We start from the raw sequence: 26391 nt of genomic DNA, 5'->3' as shown, positions 1-26391 counted from the left end.
TGCCTATGATTTCTGACAAAATCACAATTTTGTGATCAAAGTAAATAAACATACTTTTATGACTGCTGAATACCAACTATCAATCACTTAGATCAGGGGTGTCAAACTCATTCCATGGAGTGTCTGCAAGTTTGAGTTTTTTCCTTTCAATTAAGGACAAGGCAGCCAGGTGTGGCAAGTTTCTTACTAATTACTTACCTTAATTCATCAATCAAGTACAAGGGAGGACTGAAAACCTGCCAACACACAGCCCTTCGTGGAATGAGTTTGACGCCTCTGACTTAAAGAGCATGTATTTTCAGGTAGATACCTTGCGAAGCAACGGCTGCCCTCAATCACCTCACAATCACGCATTCTTCTCTCTTCAGTAGCAGTCGTAAAAGAAAGACCGGACAAGTAGATGCGCAATGGATTATGCTCATTGTAGTTAATTACCACATTATATGCACTAAACTATATAGAACAGTGGTTCTTAACCTTGTTGGAGGTACTGAACCCCACCAGTTTCATATGCGCATTCACCGAACCCTTCTTAATTGGAAAAATAAATTCAAATTCAAAACATAGGTATATATTTGACTGGTGCACAAAATGAACCGCGCATCAACATCACTGTGTTCAAAGAACAAAATCATCAACATTTTCAAACAAAGACATAATAATGAATATTTACTGCAAATCAGTGTGACTTCTGCTGTTGCCTTTCAGAGACCAGTTCAGAAATGCGCGGCTTCACCTTGGCAAGGGCCACTCTCATGTCATTTTCACAACAAAGTCTGTTCCTTTTCTTCGTTTTTATGTCCAGCATCCTCGAAAAGGATTGCTCGCAAAGATATGTTGTAACAAAAGGTATGAAAATCTCCAGAGCTTTCTTAGCAATAACAGGGTACGTTACCATTTGTTGACACCAAAACGTTGAAAGCGTTGTTGTTCTGAAGAGTTGCTGTTGAACCTGGCTCTGCTGAATTTCAATGATTTCATCGAGGTATTCATCATTGACATCTGTTGTCTCAACACTAAACGTGAACGGCTGTCTCACCCATGCTGGATATGACTCTCTTGTAGGGAAGTATCCGTGGTGAGACTTTGCAAGCTCATCTAAGTGCGTGGCAATTGCTTGCTTCAGTTCCGCGGGTACAGAAATGTCTCCGATTCCAGATACATCTTCGATCTTACTTACACAGTCGTCCAGCAGGGGAAAGTTTGCGAAGTTATTGTTCTCTGTTCGTCGTTTCCATAACGGTAGCTTCTTTTGAAAAGCCTTCAGGTTTTCCTCCGCTTCGATGATGTTGAGTCCACCGCCCTGCATCTTTTGATTGAGATGATTGAGAGCTGAATTTTGCCGGGCTTGAAATCAGATCTGCAACTACTTGAGCCAAGATGTCTTTACTCATGCCCTCTATTCTGTCGCTGATGGTGTCATTTGAAAGAGGAATTTGGGATAACTTAACTTCAGCCTCATTTCCCAGCATGATATTCGCCATCTTCAACACAGCTGGTTTTATGAGTGTTTCACCAATGGTGTGTGGTTTGTCCTGCTTTGCGATCAGGTAAGCAACTTCGTACGATGCTGTGAGGATCGGTTTGTTGATGGTTACAAAGCCGAGAACAGGCAGAGTAGCCTTTTCATCGAATCTGGCTCTCTTCACCTTGAATTCAGCGAGCGTGGTGTTCTTGTATTTTCCATCTCCATGCATCTTAAGGAAGTGTTCTCTTAGTTTTGCCGGTGCTAGACTAGAATTGCTCAACTTGGCATTGCAAATCATGCAGTTAGTACACTGACTCCCATCACGTTCCGTTATACATGTGAATCCATATTGTACATATTCGTCCGACCACTTTCTTTTTTTTGCTCGACATAGTAAGTATGAAGGGATTAAAATATTAAGAAAGAAATCACAAGACGTACCATCACGACAGTCACAAGTCGACTACTGAGCGCACCAAATTCCCTGCAGCACAGATAGGCCAAGCGATGTAGCGTGATCACCTGCAGCCAATGATGGCCAAGCGGGGCGTGTCATCACGAATCATATGAATCGGATGTGTGTCTTGACCTCCGCCGAACCCCTGAGACTGACTCACCGATTCGGTGATCGAACCCAGGTTAAGAACCACTGATATAGAATATTAGAACAGTTCAGGCTGGTTAATCGCTACTGTTCCCTGATGGAGGGAAACAACAACTTTGGGGAGTCACTTTTGTGTCTGATTAAAGACCTAAAATCAAACTGGACAAGGCCAATGAAATCTGCGCATTGCTGGAAGCCTCGTCTTCACAGGTAATCTTTCTAGGGAGTTTTTCCTAGCCACCGTGCTTCTACACCTGCATTGCTTGCTGTTTGGGGTTTTAGGCTGGGTTTCTGTACAGCACTTTGAGATATCAGCTGATGTACGAAGGGCTATATAAATAAATTTGATTTGATTTGAGGTAATAAGCGGGAGGCTCGGATTCATTCCTTCAATTCAGTACCGCTCTTCATCAAGCCCAGGAACAGGCGATGCGGGGCCAAACTGGTGTTGTACTTTGTTTCCCTCCTTCAGGGAACAGTAGTTACAGTCATAACGTTATGTTCCCTTTCAGTCATTACTCTCTGGACAATATTTGGCAAATTGGACATTAAATTGGACACCGTCGGATGTGGTAGGGCTTGCAAACTATCACGGATTACAAAGGGAAACCCAGCCGGGAGCTGCCCAGCCAAGATATATGCCTTTTATGCTCCTTCGAGGCAAACGTCACTGAACCATGCACGAGAGCACCAGTTGCTCTGGAAGAATGTGTGCATTCACAAGGCCGCAGGGCCAGACAGATTAACAGGACGCATACTCAGCATGCGCTGACTAACTGGCAAGTGTCTAAACTGACATTTTCAACCTCTCCCTGACCGAGTCTGTAATACCTACATGTTTCAAGCAGATCACCAAGGTAACCTGCCTAAATGACTACCGACCCATAGTCCTCACATTTGTAGCCATGAAATGCTTTGAAAGGCTGGTCATGGCTCACATCAACACCATCATTCCCAGAAACCCTGGACCCACTCCAATTCGCTTACCGCCCCAACAGATCCACAGATGATTCGATCTCTATTGCACGCCACACTGCCCTTCCCACCTGGAAAAACACCTATGTGAGAATGGTGTTCATTGACTACAGCTCAGCGTTCAACACCATAGTGCCCTCAACTCATTAAGCTAAGGACCCTGGGACTGAAGATCTCCCTCTGCAACTGGATCCTGGACTTCCTGACGGGCCACCCCCAGGTGGTGAGGGTAGGCAACAATACATCCGCCACGCCGACCCTCAACACGGGGGCGCCTCAGAGGTCCATGCTTAGTTCCTTCCTATACTCCCTGTTCACCCACGACACCAACACCATCATTATATTTGCAGACGACATGACTGTGGTAGGCCTGATCACAAGACGACGGGACAGCCAACAGGGATGTGGTCAGAGACCTGGCAGTGTGGTGCCAGGATGACAACCTCTCCTTCAATGTGAGCTAGACAAAGGAGCTGATCGTGGACTACAGGAAAAGCACGCCTCCATTCACATCAATGGAGCTGTAGTGGAGCTTCAAGTTCCTTGGTGTCCACATCACTAAGGGTCTATCATGGTTCAAACTCACCAAGACAGTTGTGAAGAGGGTACGACAATGCCTATTCCCCCTCAGGAGGCGGAAAAGGTCATGGGACCTCAGGTCCTGAATAAGTTCTACATTTGCACCATCGAGATCATCCTGACTGGTTGCATCACCACTTGATATGGCAACTGCTCGGCATCCAACCACAAGGCACTACGGAGGGTAGTGCTTATGGCCCAGGACATCACTGGAGCTGAGCTTCCTGCCATCCAGGACCTATATACTAGTCAGTGTCAGAGGACAGCCCTAAAAATTGTCAAAAGACTCCAGCCACCCAAGTCATAGACTGTTCTCTTTGCCACCACACGGCAAGCAGTACCAGAGGGCCAAGTCTGGGACCAAAAGGCTCCTTAACAGCTTCTATCCCCAAACCAGAAGACTACTGAACAGTTAAGCAAATGACTACCCTTATTTTATTCATATTTATTGCACTGACTCATGGAGCACAGGCTCCATGTACACACACTGGACTAACCAAACAATCACACATACTACACTGACACTCAAACCCACATTCACATGCACTGCTGCTACTCTTATCTATGCATAGTCACTTTACTCCTACCTACATGTACATATTACCTGAATTACCTTGACTAACCTGTACCCCGAACATTGACTCGGTACCCTTGTATATAGCCTCATTATTGTTATTTTGTGTTACTATTTCTCCTTGAGTTTATTTAGCAAATTGTTCTTACTTTTTAAAAACTATGCATTGTTGGTTAAGGGCATCCCATTTCACTGTATTTGTATTCGGGGCATTTGACAAATAAAATTAGATTTGAATCGTTCCTGCTCAGAATGAGGTGAAGAGCAGAAGAATTTAAGGAATTAATCTGAGCTTCACGCTTATCACCTGTGGAAGGCGGGGCTTCCACAAGGCACCGATTTCATTGGCCTTGTCAGGTGAGATTTTTGTTCTTCAATCAAAGTTGCGATAGTGAGACTGCCCATAGTTGTGTTGTACCAAAGTACTGAAAGGGAACCTGAGATTTCAGAATGTATCCATCCCTGGTTTCCTGACTGTGGAGTTCCTCTATTGAGGCATGTGCTGTCCTGTTCCTAGCCAACACCCCCTGCAGCGGTAGAACAGGCTAATTTCAAACCTGCACCATCCCGTTTCTGGCTTTTCTACAGACATGCTTCAAACCATATGGTCCAAGGTGTGCTGAATGAACACATTTGATCCTGATTCAGGAATAATATACCAGTGTGGATTGAAAGGACCAAAGTCCTGGCAAAGTCCAACTTCAAGTTTAAACGGGCCCACTGGATGTGACCCAAATGGCACCCTAATCCCTAAATAGTGCACTAATTTTGACCAGGGCCCATAAGGCACTGGTTAAAAGTAGAGCATTATGTAGGGAATAGGGTGACATTTAGAACACAGATGCTGCTCGAAGCAGATGCCTCCAATTTCCTCTCTCCCTGCTCAGGACAGAGCCAATTGAATATGTTATGGGATGATTCTTGTAGGTCTCAGACAGCAAGTGCATTCTTAAGTACATTTACAGACAATACACATCATTCAATAAACTTCTTACTGTCTGCAAAACATTTGGGATACCATTAGCTGTGTCTTCCATTGTAACATGCAGAAAGAAGTCAATGCACTTTTGCATTAAATAATTGCAATTAACATTATTTGGCAAATGCTTCCAGATTTTTCAGATAATGAAGCAGCCTCTACATTTTAGCTGAAGCCTCTCCTGGTCTCCCTCAAATTCAATCTATGACTGTTATACTTCAATGTTTCTCTCATTTTATTTAGGGTGAAGTCTCCAACACTAGTGGCTCAAAGCCAAAACCAACACTTCCCATGTCAAGTTGGAACAGAAAAAGCCTTGGAGGCTCAACCAAAACCCCAAAATAGCAGTCAACGTTTGGCAGATGGTCGGAACAAGTGATTGCATCCCACAATTAAAAAGGTGGGGAAAAAAAGTGGCATGAGAAAAATAAATATTTATTCATGCTGTCATGAAAGTATAATGAATCAATACAAAGCTTCATTGCAGATGAATCTCCAATTTAGCACGCCTTTGTGAACAGTCTAATTAGCAACAGGCTTTGAGTATAAATAATGGCTAAAGTGTTGATCTTCTTGCATAAGTCAAAAAAACAATACATAAAACGATGAATCACAATCTCAACTCAGGCACAAAAGGTCATGGTGGATGCTTCAGTTTGGCCATTTAAACCCTTGACCAATGACCACACATTCATATTACTGTCCACCAATCGGGATGAACAAGCCCAGTTTTACCCCTGGAGAAAACCTAGCAGTAGAGAGGAAGAGGCAAAGTGAGAGGTTTTATTCAGCCCAAAACCCAGCCATGAAAATAAGCCCACTAAGTTAGGAAACTTTGTATGAAGGTCAACGAGTGTTGAATTTGGTAAACACTTTTTTTTATTGATTATTTGCTACGTATGGCTTATTTTATCTAATAGAAGTTTCGTAATTGTTTTGGTTGTTACGAATAAACGGATACAAGTGGACATGGCATTTCGGCAACACTTCAGCCTGTTGTCCGTGATAGAGGACTCATCATGGATATAACCATTTTTAGCATGGAAATTGCAATTGAGGGCTTACACCATTTTAAAGTAGTCAACTGGGTGGGGATTTCTATTAGTTGAGAGCAATCAGCCAATGAAGAAGATAAAAATTGACTACTTTAAAGATGGAGATGCCCAAGCTGTCACAGACGCTATTGTGGCATAGATACAAAGAGTCTTCTATCTCTATGGCATGTTGTTCACACACATCTGCTCTCTCATTGCCTAGAATGGTCCCACCTGATCTCGCCTCCTCCAATCTTTGAGGACATGTATTTCCATTGTTAGAGGGGTCACTTGTCTATCTTGCCATTATAATAGACAATCTTTGCTAGCAGTCATTTTGGTCATCCATTTTTCTGTCCTTGCATGGGAAGAGCTGGTACTCCTATCAGCAAGGCAAAATGTTCAGTTTAACCATCTGAGATGTCTAATACTGGGGTGTCAGTTTTGGTCTTCTACCCTCCGGAAAACTGCCAGGTAGTTCTTCCCTCCATTCCTCTGCACCTTCTTCCCCTCCTCTGTGCATGTTCCCAAGCGACTGATGATGACATCATCAACCTGCCAAACAAAGGGACAATTTTGAAGGGTCTGAAGAGTGCCACCCCAAAATTACCATTACTATTTTGGGGGTTTTAATAGTAAAATTACTATTTGTCGATTGTCTCATTTACCAGGTTTCCTAATCATAATATTTGTGACGGCTTAAAAATGGTATGATACTGGTAAGTATGTTGACAATGTTTTCCAAATTGGAAGGTAGGAAGATTGTTGGACATCACAAAAATCTAGTTCTGAACGTAAGGCTGATGTTAAGCTTAGCAAATTTCACACAATTTTAGTTGCAGGTTGCAAGTGACAATTACAAGCTAATTTGCTGATACAAGAATAAATGCAACAGCCAATCAAATTGAAGCTGGTTTTGTCTTATCATTCCTCCATATGGTTTGAGAATTCTAAACTCACCCATTGTCATCTGCTGCATTACGTCATGATATCACAAATCATTTGTTTCTCCAACCGTTTAATTATTATATGATTGATTTAGACAAAATACTGGCTGTACAACTTAAATGCCAGCACTGTTTTATCAAACTAGCTACCTAATGTCTTGTGTCCACCTTGATCGCGGGTTTACTGTAGCACTGACAGCTGTGTTGTTGACATGACAACTGGGTCAGAGTTTCCGAACCTTCGAATGGATCATGTTACAAAAGCATTTGCTTTGATTTGTTGTTGTACACAACTAGTTGCACAAAGTGGAAAAGTTGCAACTGGATGCAAACAAGTTGCAAATTAGTTGCTGGGGGGTGTTTCACAAAGCAATCAAGAAGCAATTCAGTTACAAGCAACCAGATTTACATGAAAATTGCTTTGTGTAACTCGGGCCCAAGGAGTTTCACTTTGTTGTTACAATCAATTTCTCACTTGCTTATATGGGGTTCAAGGTTGGCTTCTCTATGAAAAATATTATGACAAAGTATTACATAAGTAAAAACAGAATCGCTATTAATTGTTGAGAAGGACTGTCTAAAATGTCGGTCATCGTACCAGTTCTGCATCGGGGACCCGTGTGAACAGCAGATGCTCACTGAAGTGTTTTACCATCCAGAGATGCACCTCCTCCACGTCTGTGTTGGTGTACACCAAACCCTGGGAAACACAAAACAAGAGTTAAACACAATGTCCTCATAATTAAAGTTTATACAGTGGGTGAGACTAATCCTGAATGCAGTTAAAACCGCATTCTAGCCGGTGTCTATTCCACAAGTTACCAGCGGCTAAATCGATGATGTTAAAATGCCTATTTACTCTGCTCCATCTGACTGCGCAATCCACTGCCTCATCAGCCCAACCAGGCAATTTATACTTGATCTCCACCTTAAAAAGCATCTACACATTCTCACATTTCTTTTAGACTAACATTTCGTTTTTAACAGCTCCGATTTGTATAAACCTTGCTGTCTGTCTGACATTTGCAACATTGTTTCAATATTCAAATTCAATCTCCAGCTATTCTATAGTAATGAACGTGTCGGGACGAGACAGTCAGGCAGCGTTTCTCAGCCAGTTGAAATCATGAATAAGCTACACCATTTTGAATAAGCTGCATCAAGTGCAGCTAGTTTGCAGTCTTTCCAACTTGAGTTTTAAGTGATTGTGTTAGCTGTGTTGTTGGCTAGCTCCCCTGAATAAAAGTGTCCTGACGAGTGAGCAAATATTCTATTCCAGCTGAAATCCATGCCTCATTAGCTCATTGTTATGGATGTATCCAAATAAATGTCAATAGAAAAAAGCTTAAACAAATTCAAATGCAGCTACTTTGCTGCTATTCAGGCTGCACTTTTTGATGTGACTGTAAGTTAGCCATAGTTGGCTAGCTAGCAAGTAAGGGATAAGAACGTTGCCAGCCAGTATGGCAATGGAACATTTAGAACGAACGACTCGGTCGCGTCCATAGATACAGAACAAAAAGACTGAACAACTGGGTCGCATCTCTAGCAACCAAACCGATAGAACGAACGACCAGCCGGCTTGGGTAACAACCCTAGATTTGTGTCGGGACTATATCTTGTGGACTAAATAGTAAATAAATAGTATGATTAAATTCATCAAAACAACATTTTTAATGAAAATATGTAAATCATTATTTGAATATGTTGGTAACCCGTGGTATAAAAGTGATAATGCCCTGAAAGCCGGCGTTTGGAGGATATATTGGCATGGTTTGCCGGCCCTCAAACTAATGTTGAGATGAGTCCACGTCCCACAATCTGTAACTCAATTCCAAATGAATGTGAAAAACAAGCACCATATTATAAGGCCAGGGTTTTTTTCTGCATAGAAAAGTCAAGGGCGGGCCGCTATTTGTTTAGTTTTTTCGGGCTGCCTAAGTACCAAAAATAAATACTTTTTTTAATGGTAAAATTTTTGTGTAGACTTAGACTACAACCAGATATAAATGTATGTAGAAAATATAATGGACCGAATATATTGTTAAATAAGAACTAACAATCACCTAAGTAAAAGCTAGACAGTCAGGGAGAATCTAAAATTCCCTGTATGATGCATTCAGAAGTAATTCTCGTGGTATTGGATCCCCATTGATTTTGTTTGAAAGTTTGAGTCACTCAGATAGCACAAGAACAGTCATGGCTAAATGTGTAAAACTGCCAGGAATTAGCTTAAAACACCTAAATTTAGTCTCTGAAGGTACTCATTTTAATCCGCGTCAAATCTTTACATTAATTTGGGGTTGAGGCATACAGCAGGATCATCAAAATTAAACCACGAGGTCTGCAAACATCTGACAAATTTTGATTTTTAGAGTGAACGGTCACTTTAATCTCCTTTACAGTGCAGCCTGTGACTGACACACACAATCATCATACAAACTGACTTAGCTTTACTTTAAGTATCAATCTAGTTTGAGACAGAGGACAAATACTGGGTTGTATTCACTTGATAGCAAACGGACGGAAAAAAGTTAACCGAAACGGGGAGGGAGTACCTGAACTTGTCCAACAAAAAACTAATTTCCGTTGCAAAACAGTGTGTACTAATGAATATGACCTTGGTTTCCCATTAACTTTCAACATTTTACATGAAAAGTGGTCGAGAGCTTCAAGTTCCTCTGTGTCCACATCAGTAAGAACCTAACATGGTCCAAACACACCAGCACAGTCGTGAATACTACACGACAACATCCCTTCCCCCTCAGGAGGCTGAAAAGATTTGTCAGGGCCCTCAGATCTTCAAAATGTTATACAGCTGCACCATTGAGAGCATCTTGAATGGCTTCATCACCACTTGGGTATGGCAACTGTTCGGCATCCAACATCCAACCACAAGGTGCTACAGAGGGTAGGCGTACGGCCCAGTATATCACTGCAGTCGATCTCCCTGCCATCCAGGACCTCTATACCAGGCGGTGTCAGAAGAAGGGCCCCAAAAATTGTCAAAGACTTCAGCCACCCAAGTCATGGAATGTTCTCTCTGCTACTGCATGGCAAGCGGTACCGGAGGACCAAGTCTGCGACCAAAAGGCTCCTGAACAGCTTCTACTCCCAAACCATAAGACTACTGAACAGTTAATCAAATGGCTACCTGGACTATTTACATTGACCCCCTTTATTATTTATTGCAATTTTGTCCTACACTGACTCTATGCACACTCACTTCACGCTACCCATGAACACACACATACTACACTGACTCTATGCACACTCACTTCACGCTACCCATGAACACACACATACTACACTGACTCTATGCACACTCACTTCACGCTACCCATGAACACACACATACTACACTGACTCTATGCACACTCACTTCACGCTACCCATGAACACACACATACTACACTGACTCTATGCACACTCACTTCACGCAACCCATGAACACACACATACTACACTGACTCTATGCACACTCACTTCACGCTACCCATGAACACACACATACTACACTGACTCTATGCACACTCACTTCACGCTACCCATGAACACACACATACTACACTGACTCTATGCACACTCACTTCACGCTACCCATGAACACACACATACTACACTGACTCTATGCACACTCACTTCACGCAACCCATGAACACACACATACTACACTGACTCTATGCACACTCACTTCACGCTACCCATGAACACACACATACTACACTGACTCTATGCACACTCACTTCACGCAACCCATGAACACACACATACTACACTGACTCTATGCACACTCACTTCACGCTACCCATGAACACACACATACTACACTGACTATGCACACTCACTTCACGCTACCCATGAACACACACATACTACACTGACTCTATGCACACTCACTTCACGCTACCCATGAACACACATACTACACTGACACGCCAACACACACACTACATAAGCTCACACACACATGCATATTGACCCCACACACACACTTTTCACATATGCTGCTGCTACTCTATTATATATCCAGATTGCCTAGTCACTTTTGCCCCTACCGACATGTACAGTACATACTGTACTACCTCGTACCACTGCACATTGACTCGGTACTGATACTTGTTGTATATAGCCTCGTTATTGTTATTTTATTGTGCTACTATGTGTCTCACTTTCTAACTCTGCATTTTTGGGAACAGGCTCATAAGTAAGCATTTAACCAATAACATTTTCTTTGAAACATGCCTTAGTGTGGTGGCCTTAAATACTTTGAAGAGCAAAGGTTTCTTTTTTTCCTCAAAAGGACAGAAATAACCCAACGCCAACATCAAGGTTTATAACCTGTGTCATTGTAGTTTACATTGGAGCATGGACAGATAGTATAATTAGAACAGGGCTTTCTTGGAAAACTAAGCGATGGCATAGATTTGCACAGAGCCCGCATGTTAGTTCAGTGATGTAGCGTTCAAGTTGAGGCCAGGAGGTGGGGAGCCATGGAGGCGGGGAGCCATTGAGGCGGGGAGCCATGGAGGTGGGGAGCCATGGAAGCGGGGAGCCATGGAGGTGGGGGAGGGTGTGATGGAGGTGTGTGAGTGTGTTCGGGGCAGATCGATGTTGTAGTCTAAATTGCCGTAGAGGAAATTCTCTAGACAGCTCTCCTCTCCACCCCCCAGAGGAGATCAGTGTCTGGCATGGGCCCTGTGTCAGTGCTGCTGAGTGTAATGGTAGAGCCTACAGACGGACGCACGTGAGCACATTAAAATCCCACATGCACACACACACACAAGACTCCCATTGTTCTCCCAATCCTCAGTCTCTCCTCGCTGCCACAGTAAACCGACACCAAGAGCCCCACACAAATCTGACAGGTATGAAACATGGGGGGGGGGGGGGGGGGGAGAGAGACAAATGAGCAGGATAGAGAGAAAGTGAGGGTTAAGTCAATTCCAGGCCATGTATGCAATGTAGCTAGTACTGTCCTCACATATGTATCATATGTCTTGCTGTTGGAAAAGGAAACTGAAGAGCCATTGCTCAACCACCTACCTAAATCAAATGTTGACTTTGGGTGCCCCTGATGAACCCCCCTCCCATACGCTGTGCTCTGTCCTTACCCCTACTCTCATTGTATAGGCTACGCCTTGACCTCTTTCTCCAACCAAGACTGCTCTTCTCTCAGGCTCTCCGCACTGCCAAAGCTGACTCTCTCTCCTCTGTTCTCCTCCTCCTAAATCCATCCACTGCCTTCAACACCGTGAACTATCATATCCTCCTCTCCACCCTCTCAGGGCTGGGTGTCTCAGGCTCTGTCAGGTCCTCCTCTCCACCCTCTCAGGGCTGGGCATCTCAGGCTCTGTCAGGTCCTCCTCTCCACCCTCTCAGGGCTGGGCGTCTCAGGCTCTGTCAGGTCCTCCTCTCCACCCTCTCAGGGCTGGGCATCTCAGGCTCTGTATACACTTGGATTGCATCTTACGTGGCAGGCCGTTCCTTTCAGGTGCCGTGGAGAGGATCTGTGTCTGCATCACATACTCTCCCTACTGGTGTCCCCCAGGGCTCAGTCCTAGGCCGTCTCCTCTTCTCTCTCTACACCAAGTCACTCGGCTTTTTCATATCCTCACATGGTCTTTCTCCTATCATTGCTATGTGGATGACACTTAACTACTTTTCTCCTTCCCCCTTCTGACATCTCTGCGTGCCTAGCAGATATTTCAGCCTGGATGTCGGCCCACCCCCTCAAGCTCAACAAGACGGAGACTCTCTTCCGGGGAAGGCCTGCCCGCTCAAAGATCTCTCCACCACAGTTGACAACTCCAGTGTCACCCTCCCAGAGTGCAAAGAACCTTGGCGTGACACTGGACAACACCCTGTTGTTCTATGCAAATACCAAAGCAGTGACTCACTCCTGCAGGTTCAAGCTCAACACCATCCGTAGAGTACGACCCTCCCTCACACAGGAAAATCCAGGTACTTGTCATCTCCCGTCTGGACTACTGCAACTCGCGGTTGGCTGGGCTTCCCGCTTGCGCCATCAAACCCCTGCAACTTATCTGCTCCTCCACACACTCCAGTGGCTTCCACACGAAGCTCGCATCCACTACAAGACCATGGTGTGTGCCTACAGAGCAGCAAGAGGAACTGCCCCAACACCCCAACCCGAGAACTCCATTCTGCCACCTCTGGTCTCTCGGCCCTGACCCCTAGGGGAGGGAACTCCCGCTCAGCCCAGTCCAAGCTGTTCTCTATCCTGCCACCCCAATGGTGGAGCCAGCTTCCCACTGAAGCTAGGACAGCAGAGTCCCTACTCATCTTCTGAAAGCACCTGAAACCCTACCTCTGGTGTATATGGGTACTATGCTCTGTCCTTACCCCTACTCTCAGTGTGTAGGGGTACTATGCTCTGTCCTTACCCCTACTCTGGTGTGTATGGGTACTATGCTCTGTCCTCACACCTACTCTGTGTGTATGGGTACTATGCTGTCCTTACACATACTCTGTGTGTATGGGTACTATGCTCTGTCCTTACACCTACTGTGTGTAGGGATACTATGCTCTGTCCTTACCCCTACTCTGGTGTGTATGGGTACTATGCTCTGTCCTTACCCCTACTCTCAGTGTGTAGGGGTACTATGCTCTGTCCTTACCCCTACTCTGGTGTGTATGGGTACTATGCTCTGTCCTTACACCTACTCTGTGTGTATGGGTACTATGCTGTCCTTACACATACTCTGTGTGTAGGGGTACTATGCTCTGTCCTTACACCTACTCTGTGTGTAGGGGTACTATGCTCTGTCCTTACACCTACTCTGTGTGTAGGGGTACTATTCTCTGTCCTTACCCCTACTCTCAGTGTGTAGGGGTACTATGCTCTGTCCTTACCCCTACTCTGGTGTGTATGGGTACTATGCTCTGTCCTTACACCTACTCTGTGTGTATGGGTACTATGCTGTCCTTACACATACTCTGTGTGTAGGGGTACTATGCTCTGTCCTTACACCTACTCTGTGTGTAGGGGTACTATGCTCTGTCCTTACACCTACTCTGTGTGTAGGGGTACTATTCTCTGTCCTTACCCCTACTCTCAGTGTGTAGGGGTACTATGCTCTGTCCTTACCCCTACTCTCAGTGTGTAGGGGTACTATGCTCTGTCCTTACCCCTACTCTCAGTGTGTAGGGGTACTATGCTCTGTCCTTACCCCTACTCTCAGTGTGTAGGGGTACTAGTCTCTGTCCTTACCCCTACTCTCAGTGTTTAGGGGTACTATTCTCTGTCCTTACCCCTATTCTGTGTTTAGGTGTACTATGCGCTGTCCTTACCCCTACTCTCAGTGTGTAGGGGTACTATGCTCTGTCCTTACCCCTACTCTCAGTGTGTAGGGGTACTATGCACTGTCCTTACCCCTACTCTCAGTGTGTAGGGGTACTATGCACTGTCCTTACCCCTACTCTCAGTGTGTAGGGGTACTATGCACTGTCCTTACCCCTACTCTCAGTGTGTAGGGGTACTATGCACTGTCCTTACCCCTACTCTCAGTGTGTAGGGGTACTATGCACTGTCCTTACCCCTACTCTCAGTGTGTAGGGGTACTATGCACTGTCCTTACCCCTACTCTCAGTGTGTAGGGGTACTATGCACTGTCCTTACCCCTACTCTCAGTGTGTAGGCGTACTCGGCCAACAGAGTGGGACTGATGATCCTCCACTTGTGCTTGGTCTTCTTGAAGTGCGGGTCAGGAAACAGGAAGAACATCTTACTGAGCTGAACAGAGAAATCAACAAAACAAAATGGTCACAATGCAAATAAGACCAGACAGACAGACCAGGCATCTCAAGTTCAACTGACCTCAGTGAAGAAACAAAGATAAATGAAGTCCTCCAGCTTTTACTTTCTCTGGTACTACTCTCCCAGTTTGTGAAAACGAGGACTATGGTGCTAAATATTCTCTTGTATCAAACCAGTGTATCAATGTGGCTATTATTCAAACCAGTCTATCAAGTTATTATAGAGTCAGCTCTCTGTAGTTCTCATAATATTTTTGTTTCAGTTGTCAGGCAGCCCGGATTGTAAAGGTGGAAATTCCACCTAAGGGATTTTTATTAAGATAAAGTCCCCCTCCCTTTCACAAGATGTACACAACTATTAGTCTGGTTGCAATATTAAAAACTGTTCCAGGTCAATCTTTTTTATTCCTTCAAATAAATAATGTAAAGACAGAAAAACGGGGGGATAATCACAGAGGACTGCTGTCGCCCCAGGGGGGTTGAGACGGCCCCGCTCTTCACAAAATGGAAAAAAAACTACACTTTAATTAGTGCTCTGGCACAGTGTAAAAAAACTGAGGGGAAACAAAGAGAGAAGACATATTGGGGAGTATAGCGCCGTTTCTACCCACACGACATCATGCATGTGGGTGTGCAAATATCGCTCAGGGGCTCCCGTTTATGTGTGTACATATGACAGAGAGTGTGTGTGTGTCGGTCGGTCTGTGTTTTTCCAAAGCACTTAATCCTCTACACAGAATGGGCAGGTCTCAATGATGTCATTACAGCCAAGACGGTAAAAATAGTACCGTGGGGCTATTTCTTCCATAGATAAAATCTACACAGTTTTCGCGTTCCTTTCAGTTGTCAGCCTCCGGCATCAACACATTTACTGTCTCCTACCTGATGTACTACTGTCTGCTATGTCTCACATCGTGTCAATGTGTCTATTCAAACCCAGCCAAGGAGCTATACTCCAACACAAGAAGTTGAAGGAAAATTTGTCATTTTATCATTTCTTATTTGCTTTTACATGTAATATTTTCACTGTATTTTTTTCACTAATCGGTGCTGCGATTTTAAATGTGCTTTACAAAGTTTGATTTAGGTTACTCAGTCCTGGTACTGGAGGTTCCACTATGTAGGCTAAGCTAGTGCTTGTTTTATCAAAGTCATTCTGATTAATTGGGTTGAATTGAAAGGATAAACCCTCCACTATTAGGCTGTAAAATACTGATTAGTGTATGCTCAGCTGATGTGACGCCTGGCATGTGGTCACTGGCACGGCTTCACCTTTGTTGAGAAATTCATTAGAGACTAAAATCTCTGGGCTGTGACATAAGGTTTGGAAATCATTAGCCATTGTTACTCTCTGGTATAGACATGAGAACTACGTTTCTGAACTTGTCATATTGATACCTACTGCTGCTGATCAAACACTTCCTATTGTTGCCACTAGAGGGCTGTAAACTACCTAAAACAGACATGGGCATTTCAAGTTTAGAAATATTTATATTGTGGTTGATAGGAAGGACACTTTATTTAAAAATTACTACGCTGGATAGCTTCACAAACCCTCAATGCCCAATGGTCAGAAAGCTGTACAAAAGTGTAGCAAACACCATTTGAATTTGAGCATCTTTGCCAGGCATCAAAACACTTTGAAAACTTGCTGAAGGGATTAAGTGCAGTACTATTTAGAGGTGAGGTGTTTGACAGATGTGTCTACAAATAAATATTATTTGTGTTATGTGGCTGACAACCCCAGATGGTCTCTGGCTACGTCATTCATCATCATCATTTATTTAAAGTGTATTTTACAAACAAATTTGTCACAGTACACTTCACAGAAAAAAAGGGTAAAATATGACAGAAAATGGGAGGGAACGGTTAAGTACCTGTCCCTTGGAGAAGAAGTTGGGCAGGTACTTCATGGCGTTGCTCCGTAAGCAGGCGATGTTCTGGTAGCTGCCCGTCTCTGCTGCACGCAGGGAGCGGACACGGTCCTGGACATAATCAGACACTTTGACACGGATCTCCAGGCCCAGAATCAGTTGCTTTGGAAAGAGCGGGGATAACTCCACTGAGACAGAGAGGAGGTAGGTTATTAATCTGACCTGGGAACAGGTGGCCAAAAAAAGAGTTCCAAGAACCACTAAAACAGTCTATTATGATAATGATGGCTGTGGAAAAAGAGAGGATACTGAATGTTGAAAAGTCATACTCCGATTCGCACAGCATGCAGTATCGCCAGGCCTGAGACCAAAAAGCTCCTGAACAACTTCTACCCCCAAGCCACAAGACTGCTTGACAGTTGATAAAATGGCTACCCTTACCATTTGCAATGACTCTCTTGCACCGGCACCTATGCACTCACACATACTACATTGACATTCCAACACACACAAGCAAATTAACACCATACACATTCCCACGCTGCTGCTACTGTTTATTATCTATCCCGATTGCCTAGTTACTTTTACCATAACTTACATGTACATATTACGTCAATTACCTAGTACCCCTTCACATTGACTCGTACCAGTACTCCTTGTATATAGTCTCGTTATTTTATTGTGTTACCGTTTCCTTTTTTGCACATCATTCATATTTTTTTAACTCTGCATTGTTGGGGAAAGTTCTCATTTCACAGTAATGTCTACACCTGCTCTATTTGCTGCATGTGACAAATACGATTGGATTGCTTTCCCTGCATTAATCTCTATAGGTTATTTTCTCTGTATATTCAATACAAAGGCATAATAATTTGAACTTTTTTATATCTGCAGCAAAGAAAGATATAAAAAAGCTCCAAATGGCTCTAAACAGGGCTGCCAGATTAGCTCTTCATTGCTCTAAACAGGGCTGCCAGATTATCCCTTCATTGCTCTAAACAGGGCTGCCAGATTAGCTCTTCATTGCTCTAAACGGGGCTGCCAGATTAGCTCTTCATTGCTCTAAACAGGGCTGCCAGATTATCCCTTCATTGCTCTAAACAGGGCTGCCAGATTAGCTCTTCATTGCTCTAAACAGGGCTGCCAGATTAGCTCTTCATTGCTCTAAACGGGGCTGCCAGATTAGCTCTTCATTGCTCTAAACGGGGCTGCCAGATTAGCTCTTCATTGCTCTAAACGGGGCTGCCAGATTAGCTCTTCATTGCTCTAAACAGGGCTGCCAGATTAGCTCTTCATTGCTCTAAACGGGGCTGCCAGATTAGCTCTTCATTGCTCTAAACAGGGCTGCCAGATTAGCTCTTCATTGCTCTAAACGGGGCTGCCAGATTAGCTCTTCATTGCTCTAAACGGGGCTGCCAGATTAGCTCTTCATTGCTCTAAACGGGGCTGCCAGATTAGCTCTTCATTGCTCTAAACGGGGCTGCCAGATTAGCTCTTCATTGCTCTAAACGGGGCTGCCAGATTAGCTCTTCATTGCTCTAAACGGGGCTGCCAGATTAGCTCTTCATTGCTCTAAACGGGGCTGCCAGATTAGCTCTTCATTGCTCTAAACGGGGCTGCCAGATTAGCTCTTCATTGCTCTAAACGGGGCTGCCAGATTAGCTCTTCATTGCTCTAAACAGGGCTGCCAGATTAGCTCTTCATTGCTCTAAACGGGGCTGCCAGATTAGCTCTTCATTGCTCTAAACGGGGCTGCCAGATTAGCTCTTCATTGCTCTAAACGGGGCTGCCAGATTAGCTCTTCATTGCTCTAAACGGGGCTGCCAGATTAGCTCTTCATTGCTCTAAACGGGGCTGCCAGATTAGCTCTTCATTGCTCTAAACGGGGCTGCCAGATTAGCTCTTCATTGCTCTAAACAGGGCTGCCAGATTAGCTCTTCATTGCTCTAAACAGGGCTGCCAGATTAGCTCTTCATTGCTCTAAACAGGGCTGCCAGATTAGCTCTTCATTGCTCTAACCGTATATTATCCAAATGCATCAGAATCTCTCATGGCTTCACGTTGAAAACAAATTACTATCCAGTCTTATGATTTTCTTCAGGAATGTTATATTCTCAGGCCAGGTAGTACATATTAGCAACATGCATAACCACTAAACCAGACAGGTAAATTCAGGGCATCTAAGACAACCCAGGGACAAATCACCTTAAATCTACAGTTTTATATAAAGTCATAGCTGAATGGAACTCTTTAGCAATCCATATTTCTCAGGCAAAAAGTAAATCCACCTAAAGGAAAAAATCTAAACATTAATGTGATAGATCATATGACTGGACAGGAAATAGAAAGAACATCTAATGTGAGACCATATGACTAGACAGGAAATAGAAAGAACATCTAATGTGATAGACCATATGACTGGACAGGAAGTAGAAAGAGCAACTAATGCGATAGACCATGTGACTGGACAGGAAATAGAAAGCATCAACTGAATGTTAAGTGTTTCCTGTCAGGTATTTTAATTGTCTGTATTGTCTACTTGTTAAATGTTTGTAAAGTATTTTTTTAAATTTCACTTTTATTTAACCAGGTAGGCAAGTTGAGAACAAGGTCTCATTTACAACTGTTTCCTGGCCAAGATAAAGCAAAGCAGTGTGACAAAACCAACAGAGTTACACATAGAATAAACAAACATACAGTCAATAACACAACAGAAAAATCTGTATACAGTGTGTGCAACTGAAGTAAGTTGGTAAGGCAATAAATTGGCGATAGTTTGTAAAGTCTTAATTTGTAATTGTTCCTAATGTCTTATTAATTGGTGTTGGACCCCAGGATGATTAGCTAATGTTACGGTGTTAGCTAATGGGGATCCTAATAAAAATTCACAGAGAAAATACTATACAATATGATATTTTCAGTTAATCCAGGAATATAGACATATACTGTACACTCAGTGCCAATTTATTAGGTACAACCATCTAGTACCATGTCGGACTACCCTTTTCCTCCAGAACAGACTGAATTATTTCGGGGAAATGGATACGTTGCTCAATTGGTATCAAGGGACCTAACGTGTGCCAGGCAAAAATATTCCCCGCACTATTACACCACAGTCACCAGCCTGTACCGTTGACACCAGGCAGGATGGGGCCATGGACTCATGCTGCTTACTCCAAATCCTGACTCTGCTATCAGCATGACACAACAGGAACCGGGATTCGTCAGACTAGGCAATGTTTTTTCACTCCTCAATTCAAATCAAACTTTATTTGTCACATGCGCCGAATACAACAAGTGTAGACTTTACCGTGAAATACTTACTTACAAGCCCTTAATTGTCCAGTGTTGGTGATCACGTGCCCACTGAAGTTGCTTCTTCTTGCTTTTAGGTGATAGGAGTGGATTCCGGTGTGGTCATCTGCTGCAATAGCCCATCCGTGACAAAGACCAACAAGTTGTGATTTCCGAGATGCCATTCTGCACACCACTGTTGTACTGCACCATTATTTGCCTGTTTGTGGCCCGCCTGTTAGTGTGCACGATTCTTGCCATTCTCCTTCGACCCACAGGACGTCCGCTGACTGGATTTAATTTGTTTGTCACACCATTCTTGGTAAAACCCTAGACACTGTCGTGCGTGAAAGGCCCATGTGGCCAGCCATTTCGGAGATACTGGACCCGGCACGCCTGGCATCGACGATCATACCACCCTCAAAGTCGCTTAGGTCAGTCCTTTTGCCTTTCTAATGTTCAAGCGAACAGTAACTGAATGCCTCAATGCCTGTTTTATATAACAAGCCAAGGCCATGTGACTCACTGTCTATAGGATCAAGCCATTTTCGTGAACTGGTTACTGAGTGTACAATGAAAGAACCTTCCAAGCCAAATCTCTTGACCATGTTCTAAGTCAACAGCACCCTCAGATGGAACAACCAAAAACGACACCTAAAAAGGACCATCTCACTCACATCATGTCAGTGTAGGGCAGACAGTCCCCCGTCAACAATTGATGGTTGAGTATTTTTGTTAGTAAGCATGAGAATGATAAAGACTGGAGTTAGGGTAACAAGGGTGAGGAAATATCATGGAATAGAAGATCATCCCATACCTAGAAGTCCCCCATATCCACAGCCGATGTCTGCAAACTCCACTTGTGCAGCCTTTTGGGTCGACTGGTGGTCACTGAAGAACTCCGGGTACAGCTGGGACCAGTCCATGTCCTCTGGACAGACAGGGCTGAGAGGTCATGGTGAAATAGGTAAAAGTGTGTATGAAATCAACATACCTCAGCAAATGTTGACCAGCACGAGGTGAAACAGATGTAAATGACATCAGCAACATTGACTTCTAATCCAATGCAGTACTTTCTTTATGTTTACAAAAAGTAGCCTTTAATACCAGCTTCCTGACATAAAAGCAAGCTAGCTTGCGGATTAGGAAAAGCCTTTATTCCATTTACATGTTCGTAATGTGTCTTGTGCAATGATTTATATATAGAATTGGACTTGTGTAGCCAGAATGTTGTATAAACTGTCATTTGAACTTAAATCTGCTGGTTGTCCACTTGGTTGGTCTTTATGCCGTTGGAAACTTTGGAAAAAATAACCACAGAAAGGTTTTATTAAACAGACTTTTCGCTAGTAATGTGTGAGCTTGTGTTAAGTGATAAACAAACCAAAAGCCACGCGTTTTGGAAAGTCGTTTTAATGATACTTACTTTCCTATGGATATTTTGAAAAGGTTCAAATGAGTTTATTCAACATTGTGACTTGTAAAATGACTGTTCCGTCGACTGGCATCTAAACAAGCGACGCAAACTCCACACGGAAGCAATCTAGTTTAGAGAACGTTTTGCGTTTGACAATTTATTGCTATATAAAGCTGTGGTGTGAAATGAATTAAAACATACAGTAAGTAGTGCATTGACTAGAAGCTTGGGCAACATGCGTTAGCTAACTAGCTAACAGTTAGCTTGCTAAACCTTTTACCAAACGGAATGACGAGTGACTCACTATTCAAACGTGTGGTCTGCCATTGGATTCGAGTGGGCTCGCTGCCTGTAATATCGCTTCTGGGGCATCGACACGCTCATTTTGTTTTTAATTTAAGTATTTAGTTATTAGATTGAAATGTACCAACGACGTATGTACTTCGCTCTAACGGTGTTCGTTTTCGGTCGCTTCCTTTTTACGTCACCAGATGACGATCACATGTTCTGGATTCTAATTGGTTGTGGTGCTACAAACCATCCAACGCGTCTATAGCTAATACATTTGGATCCACTGCTGAATTGTATGAATTCAAATGTTTACATTATGTTTCTCACTTCAATGAAAGAGAACTGTTGCATACGAGTTTATTTGCACCGGGACATCTATTTGGACATTATTCTATTTTACCTGTTCAATGATATGCTGTTTCTGTTTTCGATCTGTCTTAATAGTAACAGTGGGTACATCTCCAATGCACTTCCTTATAAGCTGCAATATCTAACTTCTGGGTGACCCAACCAAATTCACATTTGTTTTGTGTGCTATTTCTATGCTTTCCGTTCTTTAGTTTCGTTTTGGCATATTTTACTTTTGTACATGTACTGACTATCTCTGAAACTCACTTAGATAATATCTTTCATGATACAGTAGTAGCAATACATAGTTTCAACATCTTCAGAAGAGAAATGGATGCCAATGGTGGAGGTGTCTCCATTTATGTTCAGAGTCATATTCCTGTAAAGCTTAGAGAGGATCTGATGTTAAATGCTGTTGAAGTAACATGGCTACAAGTTCACCTGCCTCACTTAAAGCCTATTATTGTGGGAAGCTGCTATAGACCACCAAGTGCTAACAGTCAGTATCTGGATAATATGTGTGATAATATGTGTGATAATAAAATGCTTGATAATATATGTGATATCAAGAGAGAGGTATATTTTCTGAGTGACCTAAATATTGACTGGCTTTCATCAAGATGCCCACTCAAGAAAACATGTTTAACTGTAACCAGTGCCTGTAACCTGGTTCAGGTTATCAGTCAATCTACCAGGGTATTTACAAACAGCACAGGTATGAAATCATCCACATGTATTGATCACATCATTACTAATGCTCCAGATATCTACTCTAAAGCAGTATCCAAATCCACCGGATGTAGTGATAATATATCAGCCATATCTAGAAAAAACTAAGTTCCAAAGGATGGGCCTAATATAGTGTATAAGAAGTCATACAATACGTTTTGTAGTGATTCCTATGTTGAAGATGTAAAGCATATTTGCTGGTCTGTGATGTGTAAGGAGGACCAACCAGACGCTGCACTTGACACATTTAGGAAATTGCTTATTCCAGTTACTACACTGAACAAAAACATAAACGCAACATGTAAAGTGTTGGTCCCATGTTTCATGAGATGAAATAAAATAACACAGAAATTGTCCATTCGCACAAAAAAACGAATTTCTCTCTAATTTTGTGCACAAACTTGTTTATATCGCTGTTAGTGAGCATTTCTCCTTTGCCAACATAATCCATCCACCTGACAGCTGTGGCATATCAAGAAGCTGATTAAACAGCATTATCATTACACAGGTGCACCTTGCGCTGGGGACAATAAAAAGCCACTTTAAAATGTGCAGTTTTGTCACACAACCCAAGGCCACAGATGTCTCAAGTTTTGAGGGAGTGTGCAATTGGCATGCTGAATACAGGAATGTCCACCAGAGCTTTTCCCACCAGAGAATTCAATGTTAATTGAATCAATAATGTTAATTGTTCAATAAGCCGCCTCCAACGTCATTTTAGAGAATTTGGCAGTATGTCCAACCGGCCTCACAACCGCAGACCACGTGTATGGCGTCATGTGGGTGAGCGGTTTGCTGATGTCAACATTGTGAACAGAGTGCCCCATTGGGGCGGTGGGGTTATGGTATGGGAAGGTATAAGCTACGGACAAGCTGCTGTTGTCAATGTTGTGAAGAGAGTGCAGTGGCGGTGGTGTTATGGTATGACCAGACATAAGCTACAGACAATGAACACAATTGCATTTTATCGATGGCAATTTGAATGCACAGAGATACCGTGACGAGATCCTGAGGCCCATTGTCGTGCCATTCATGCGCCGCCATCACCTCATGTTTCAGCATGATAATGCACAGCCCCATATCGCAAGGATCTGTACACAATTCCTGGAAGCTGAATATGTCCAAATTCTTCCATGGCCTGCATACTCACCAGACATGTTACCCATTGAGCATGTTTGGGATGCTCTGGATCAACGTGTACGACAATGTTCCAATACCCGGCAATATCCAGCAAGTTCTCACAGCCATTGAAGAGGAGTGGGACAACATTCAAAGGCCACAATCAACAGCCTGATCAACTCTTTGCGAAGGAGATGTGTCACGCTGCATGAGGCAAATGGTGGACACACCAGATACTGTCTGGTTTTCTGATCCACATCCCTACCTTTTTTAAAGATATCTGTGACCAACAAATGCATATGTGAATTCCTAGTCATGTGAAATCAATAGATTAGGGCCTAAAGAATGTATTTAAATTGACTGACTTCCTTATATGAACTGTAACGCAGTAAAATATTTGAAATTGTTGCAAGTTGCATTAATATTTTTGTTCAGCATAATAAGCATGCACCCATATAAGAAAATGACTGTAAAAACTGTTAAATCCCTGTGGATTGATGAAGAATTTAACAATTGTATGGTTGAGAGTGATGAGGGAAAATAAATGGCAAATAAGTCTGGCTGCACAACCGATTGGGAAACGTACTGTAAATTGAGAAATAATGTGAGTAAACTTAACAAAATGAAGAATAAACTTTACTATGAAACAAAGATAAATTATATAAAGAACAATAGTAAACAGCAAATGACATTTTTGGGCAGAAAGGCGAACTCAGCTCCATTCATTAAATCAGATGGCTCATTCATCACAAAACCCACTGATATTGCCAACTACTTTAATTATTTTTTTCTTTGGCAAGATTAGCAAATTTAGACATGACATACCAACAACATACTGAACCGACATTTCTATGCATAACTGACCAAATAATGAAAGACAAGCATTGTAATTTTGAATTCCGTAAAGTGAGTGTGGAAGAGGTGAAAACATTGTTGTTGTCTATCAACAATGACAAGCCACCTGGGTCTGACAACTTGGATGGAAAATGACTGAGGATGATAGCGGATGACATTGCCACTTCTATTTGCCATTTCTTTAATCTAAACCTACAGGAAAGTGTGTGCCCTCAGGCCCGGAGGGAAGAAAAAGTCATTCCGCTACCCAAGAATAGCAAAGCACCCTTTACTGGCTCAAACAGCTGACCAATCAGCCTGCTACCAACCCATAGAAAACTTTTGGAAAAAATAGTTTTCAACCAGATACAATGATATTTCACAGTAAACAAATTAACAAATTAACAACAGACTTTCAGCAAGTGCGTTCAACATGTAGGGGGCACTTACACAAATGACAGCTACAGTTCATATAAGGAAATCATTCAAATTGAAATACATTAATTAGGCCCTAATCCACAATCTTTTTATTATCGATTTCTCTCAGCTAATCATCAGACAATTTTTGAATTTGTTGCATGTTGCGTTTATATTTTTGTTCAGTGTAAATCTTGTAATGAATAATGTGGAAATTGAGTCACCCTGGATTGTAAACTGTCATGATTAAAATATATCGATACAACAGTAGCTAAGATGGGGAGAGCTCTGTCCATAATAAAGAGCAGCTCTGCTTTCTTAACATTGCTATCAACAAGGCAGGTCCTACAGGCCATAGTTTTGTCGCACCTTGACTACTGTCCAGTCTTGTGGTCAGGTGCAACAAAGAGGGACAGAAAAATTACAATTGGACCTCAAATGCAGTGGTAACCCGTCATTCAGGGAATTCTTTTGCACAGGCTTGCCTGTTTTGCATGTTATTTTGGCATTAATACGTGTCACATATCAGTTTGTAAACAATGTAAAAAAATTATATATCACTAAGTTAATAAAGCCGCATACAAACATGGTCTCTTTTTTGTTTTCTTGAGTAAGGCAGCTCCAAAATGCAGGTGTTTCAGCCTAGCTCAGTGCTTTCTGTGGTAGTGGGACAAGCCAGCAGAGAATACGGAGTGTTGCGCCGTGATTGGCTCAGTGTTCTGTCACTCATGGGGACACTGCGTCACCGCCAAGTCAAAGGGGAGAGCTAGAAAATTCTAGTCCCTTGGGTGCTGCCATAGAGTTACATTAGAAGTTCCCATCCAAGAAGGCTAAAGGTCATTGGCCACAGATAAAATTACATCAAATCACGTAATATGTACAGTAGCTTTGATTGGACTGATCATGTCAATATCATACTTTGAAAATCTTAGCTAGCAGTCATCATCATGAATCAAGTCGACAATCCAGTGGAAAATCCTTTAAAATCCTTGTCATATGAAGAGAAATTATAGATAAAATGTATCGGTGCTCATCAGCCATTGGACATAAACATTACACAACAAGTTGGAAATCGCAAATTCAACAATGAGTGGTTTGGAAGGAATCAATGACCGTGGCTAACGTTAAC

General features: G+C 42.8%; 1 protein-coding gene across 2 annotated transcripts; it reads right to left on the bottom strand.

Moving 5' to 3' along the window:
- Positions 1–5396: 5396 nt before the first annotated feature.
- mettl1 (methyltransferase 1, tRNA methylguanosine) lies at positions 5397–22045 on the bottom strand. Of its 2 annotated transcripts, XM_020474719.2 has the most exons (6): positions 21829–22045; positions 20925–21052; positions 16817–17001; positions 14803–14916; positions 7759–7860; positions 5594–6768 (listed from the first exon to the last, which is right to left on the bottom strand). In XM_020474719.2, exons 1-6 carry the CDS (start codon positions 21906–21908, stop codon positions 6652–6654), a joined length of 726 nt encoding a protein of 241 aa, XP_020330308.1. In that variant the 5' UTR covers positions 21909–22045; the 3' UTR covers positions 5594–6651. The 2 variants fall into 2 exon arrangements, with proteins under 2 accessions (XP_031681175.1, XP_020330308.1); XM_031825315.1 differs by lacking the exon at positions 14803–14916 and having other exon boundaries at positions 5397–6768; positions 21829–22020.
- Positions 22046–26391: the final 4346 nt, after the last annotated feature.

The sequence above is a fragment of the Oncorhynchus kisutch genome, linkage group LG5 (genome assembly GCF_002021735.2).
Source record: "Oncorhynchus kisutch isolate 150728-3 linkage group LG5, Okis_V2, whole genome shotgun sequence".
Lineage (NCBI taxonomy): Eukaryota > Metazoa > Chordata > Actinopteri > Salmoniformes > Salmonidae > Oncorhynchus > Oncorhynchus kisutch.
The sequence above is the reverse complement of the archived record's forward strand: the minus strand, read 5'-3'. Positions and strand labels throughout refer to the sequence as shown.

Bases quoted from the DNA above. Each gene is read 5' to 3' on its own strand.
- mettl1 (XM_020474719.2), bottom strand. From the start codon at position 21,908: ATGAGCGTGTCGATGCCCCAGAAGCGATATTACAGGCAGCGAGCCCAC. The intron at 21,053-21,828 runs GTGAGTCACTCG...ATGACCTCTCAG, and splicing joins GCAGACCACACGTTTGAATA to CCCTGTCTGTCCAGAGGACA. The intron at 7,861-14,802 runs GTAAGGACAGTG...TGTGTTTCCCAG, and splicing joins CCTACACACTGAGAGTAGGG to GGTTTGGTGTACACCAACAC.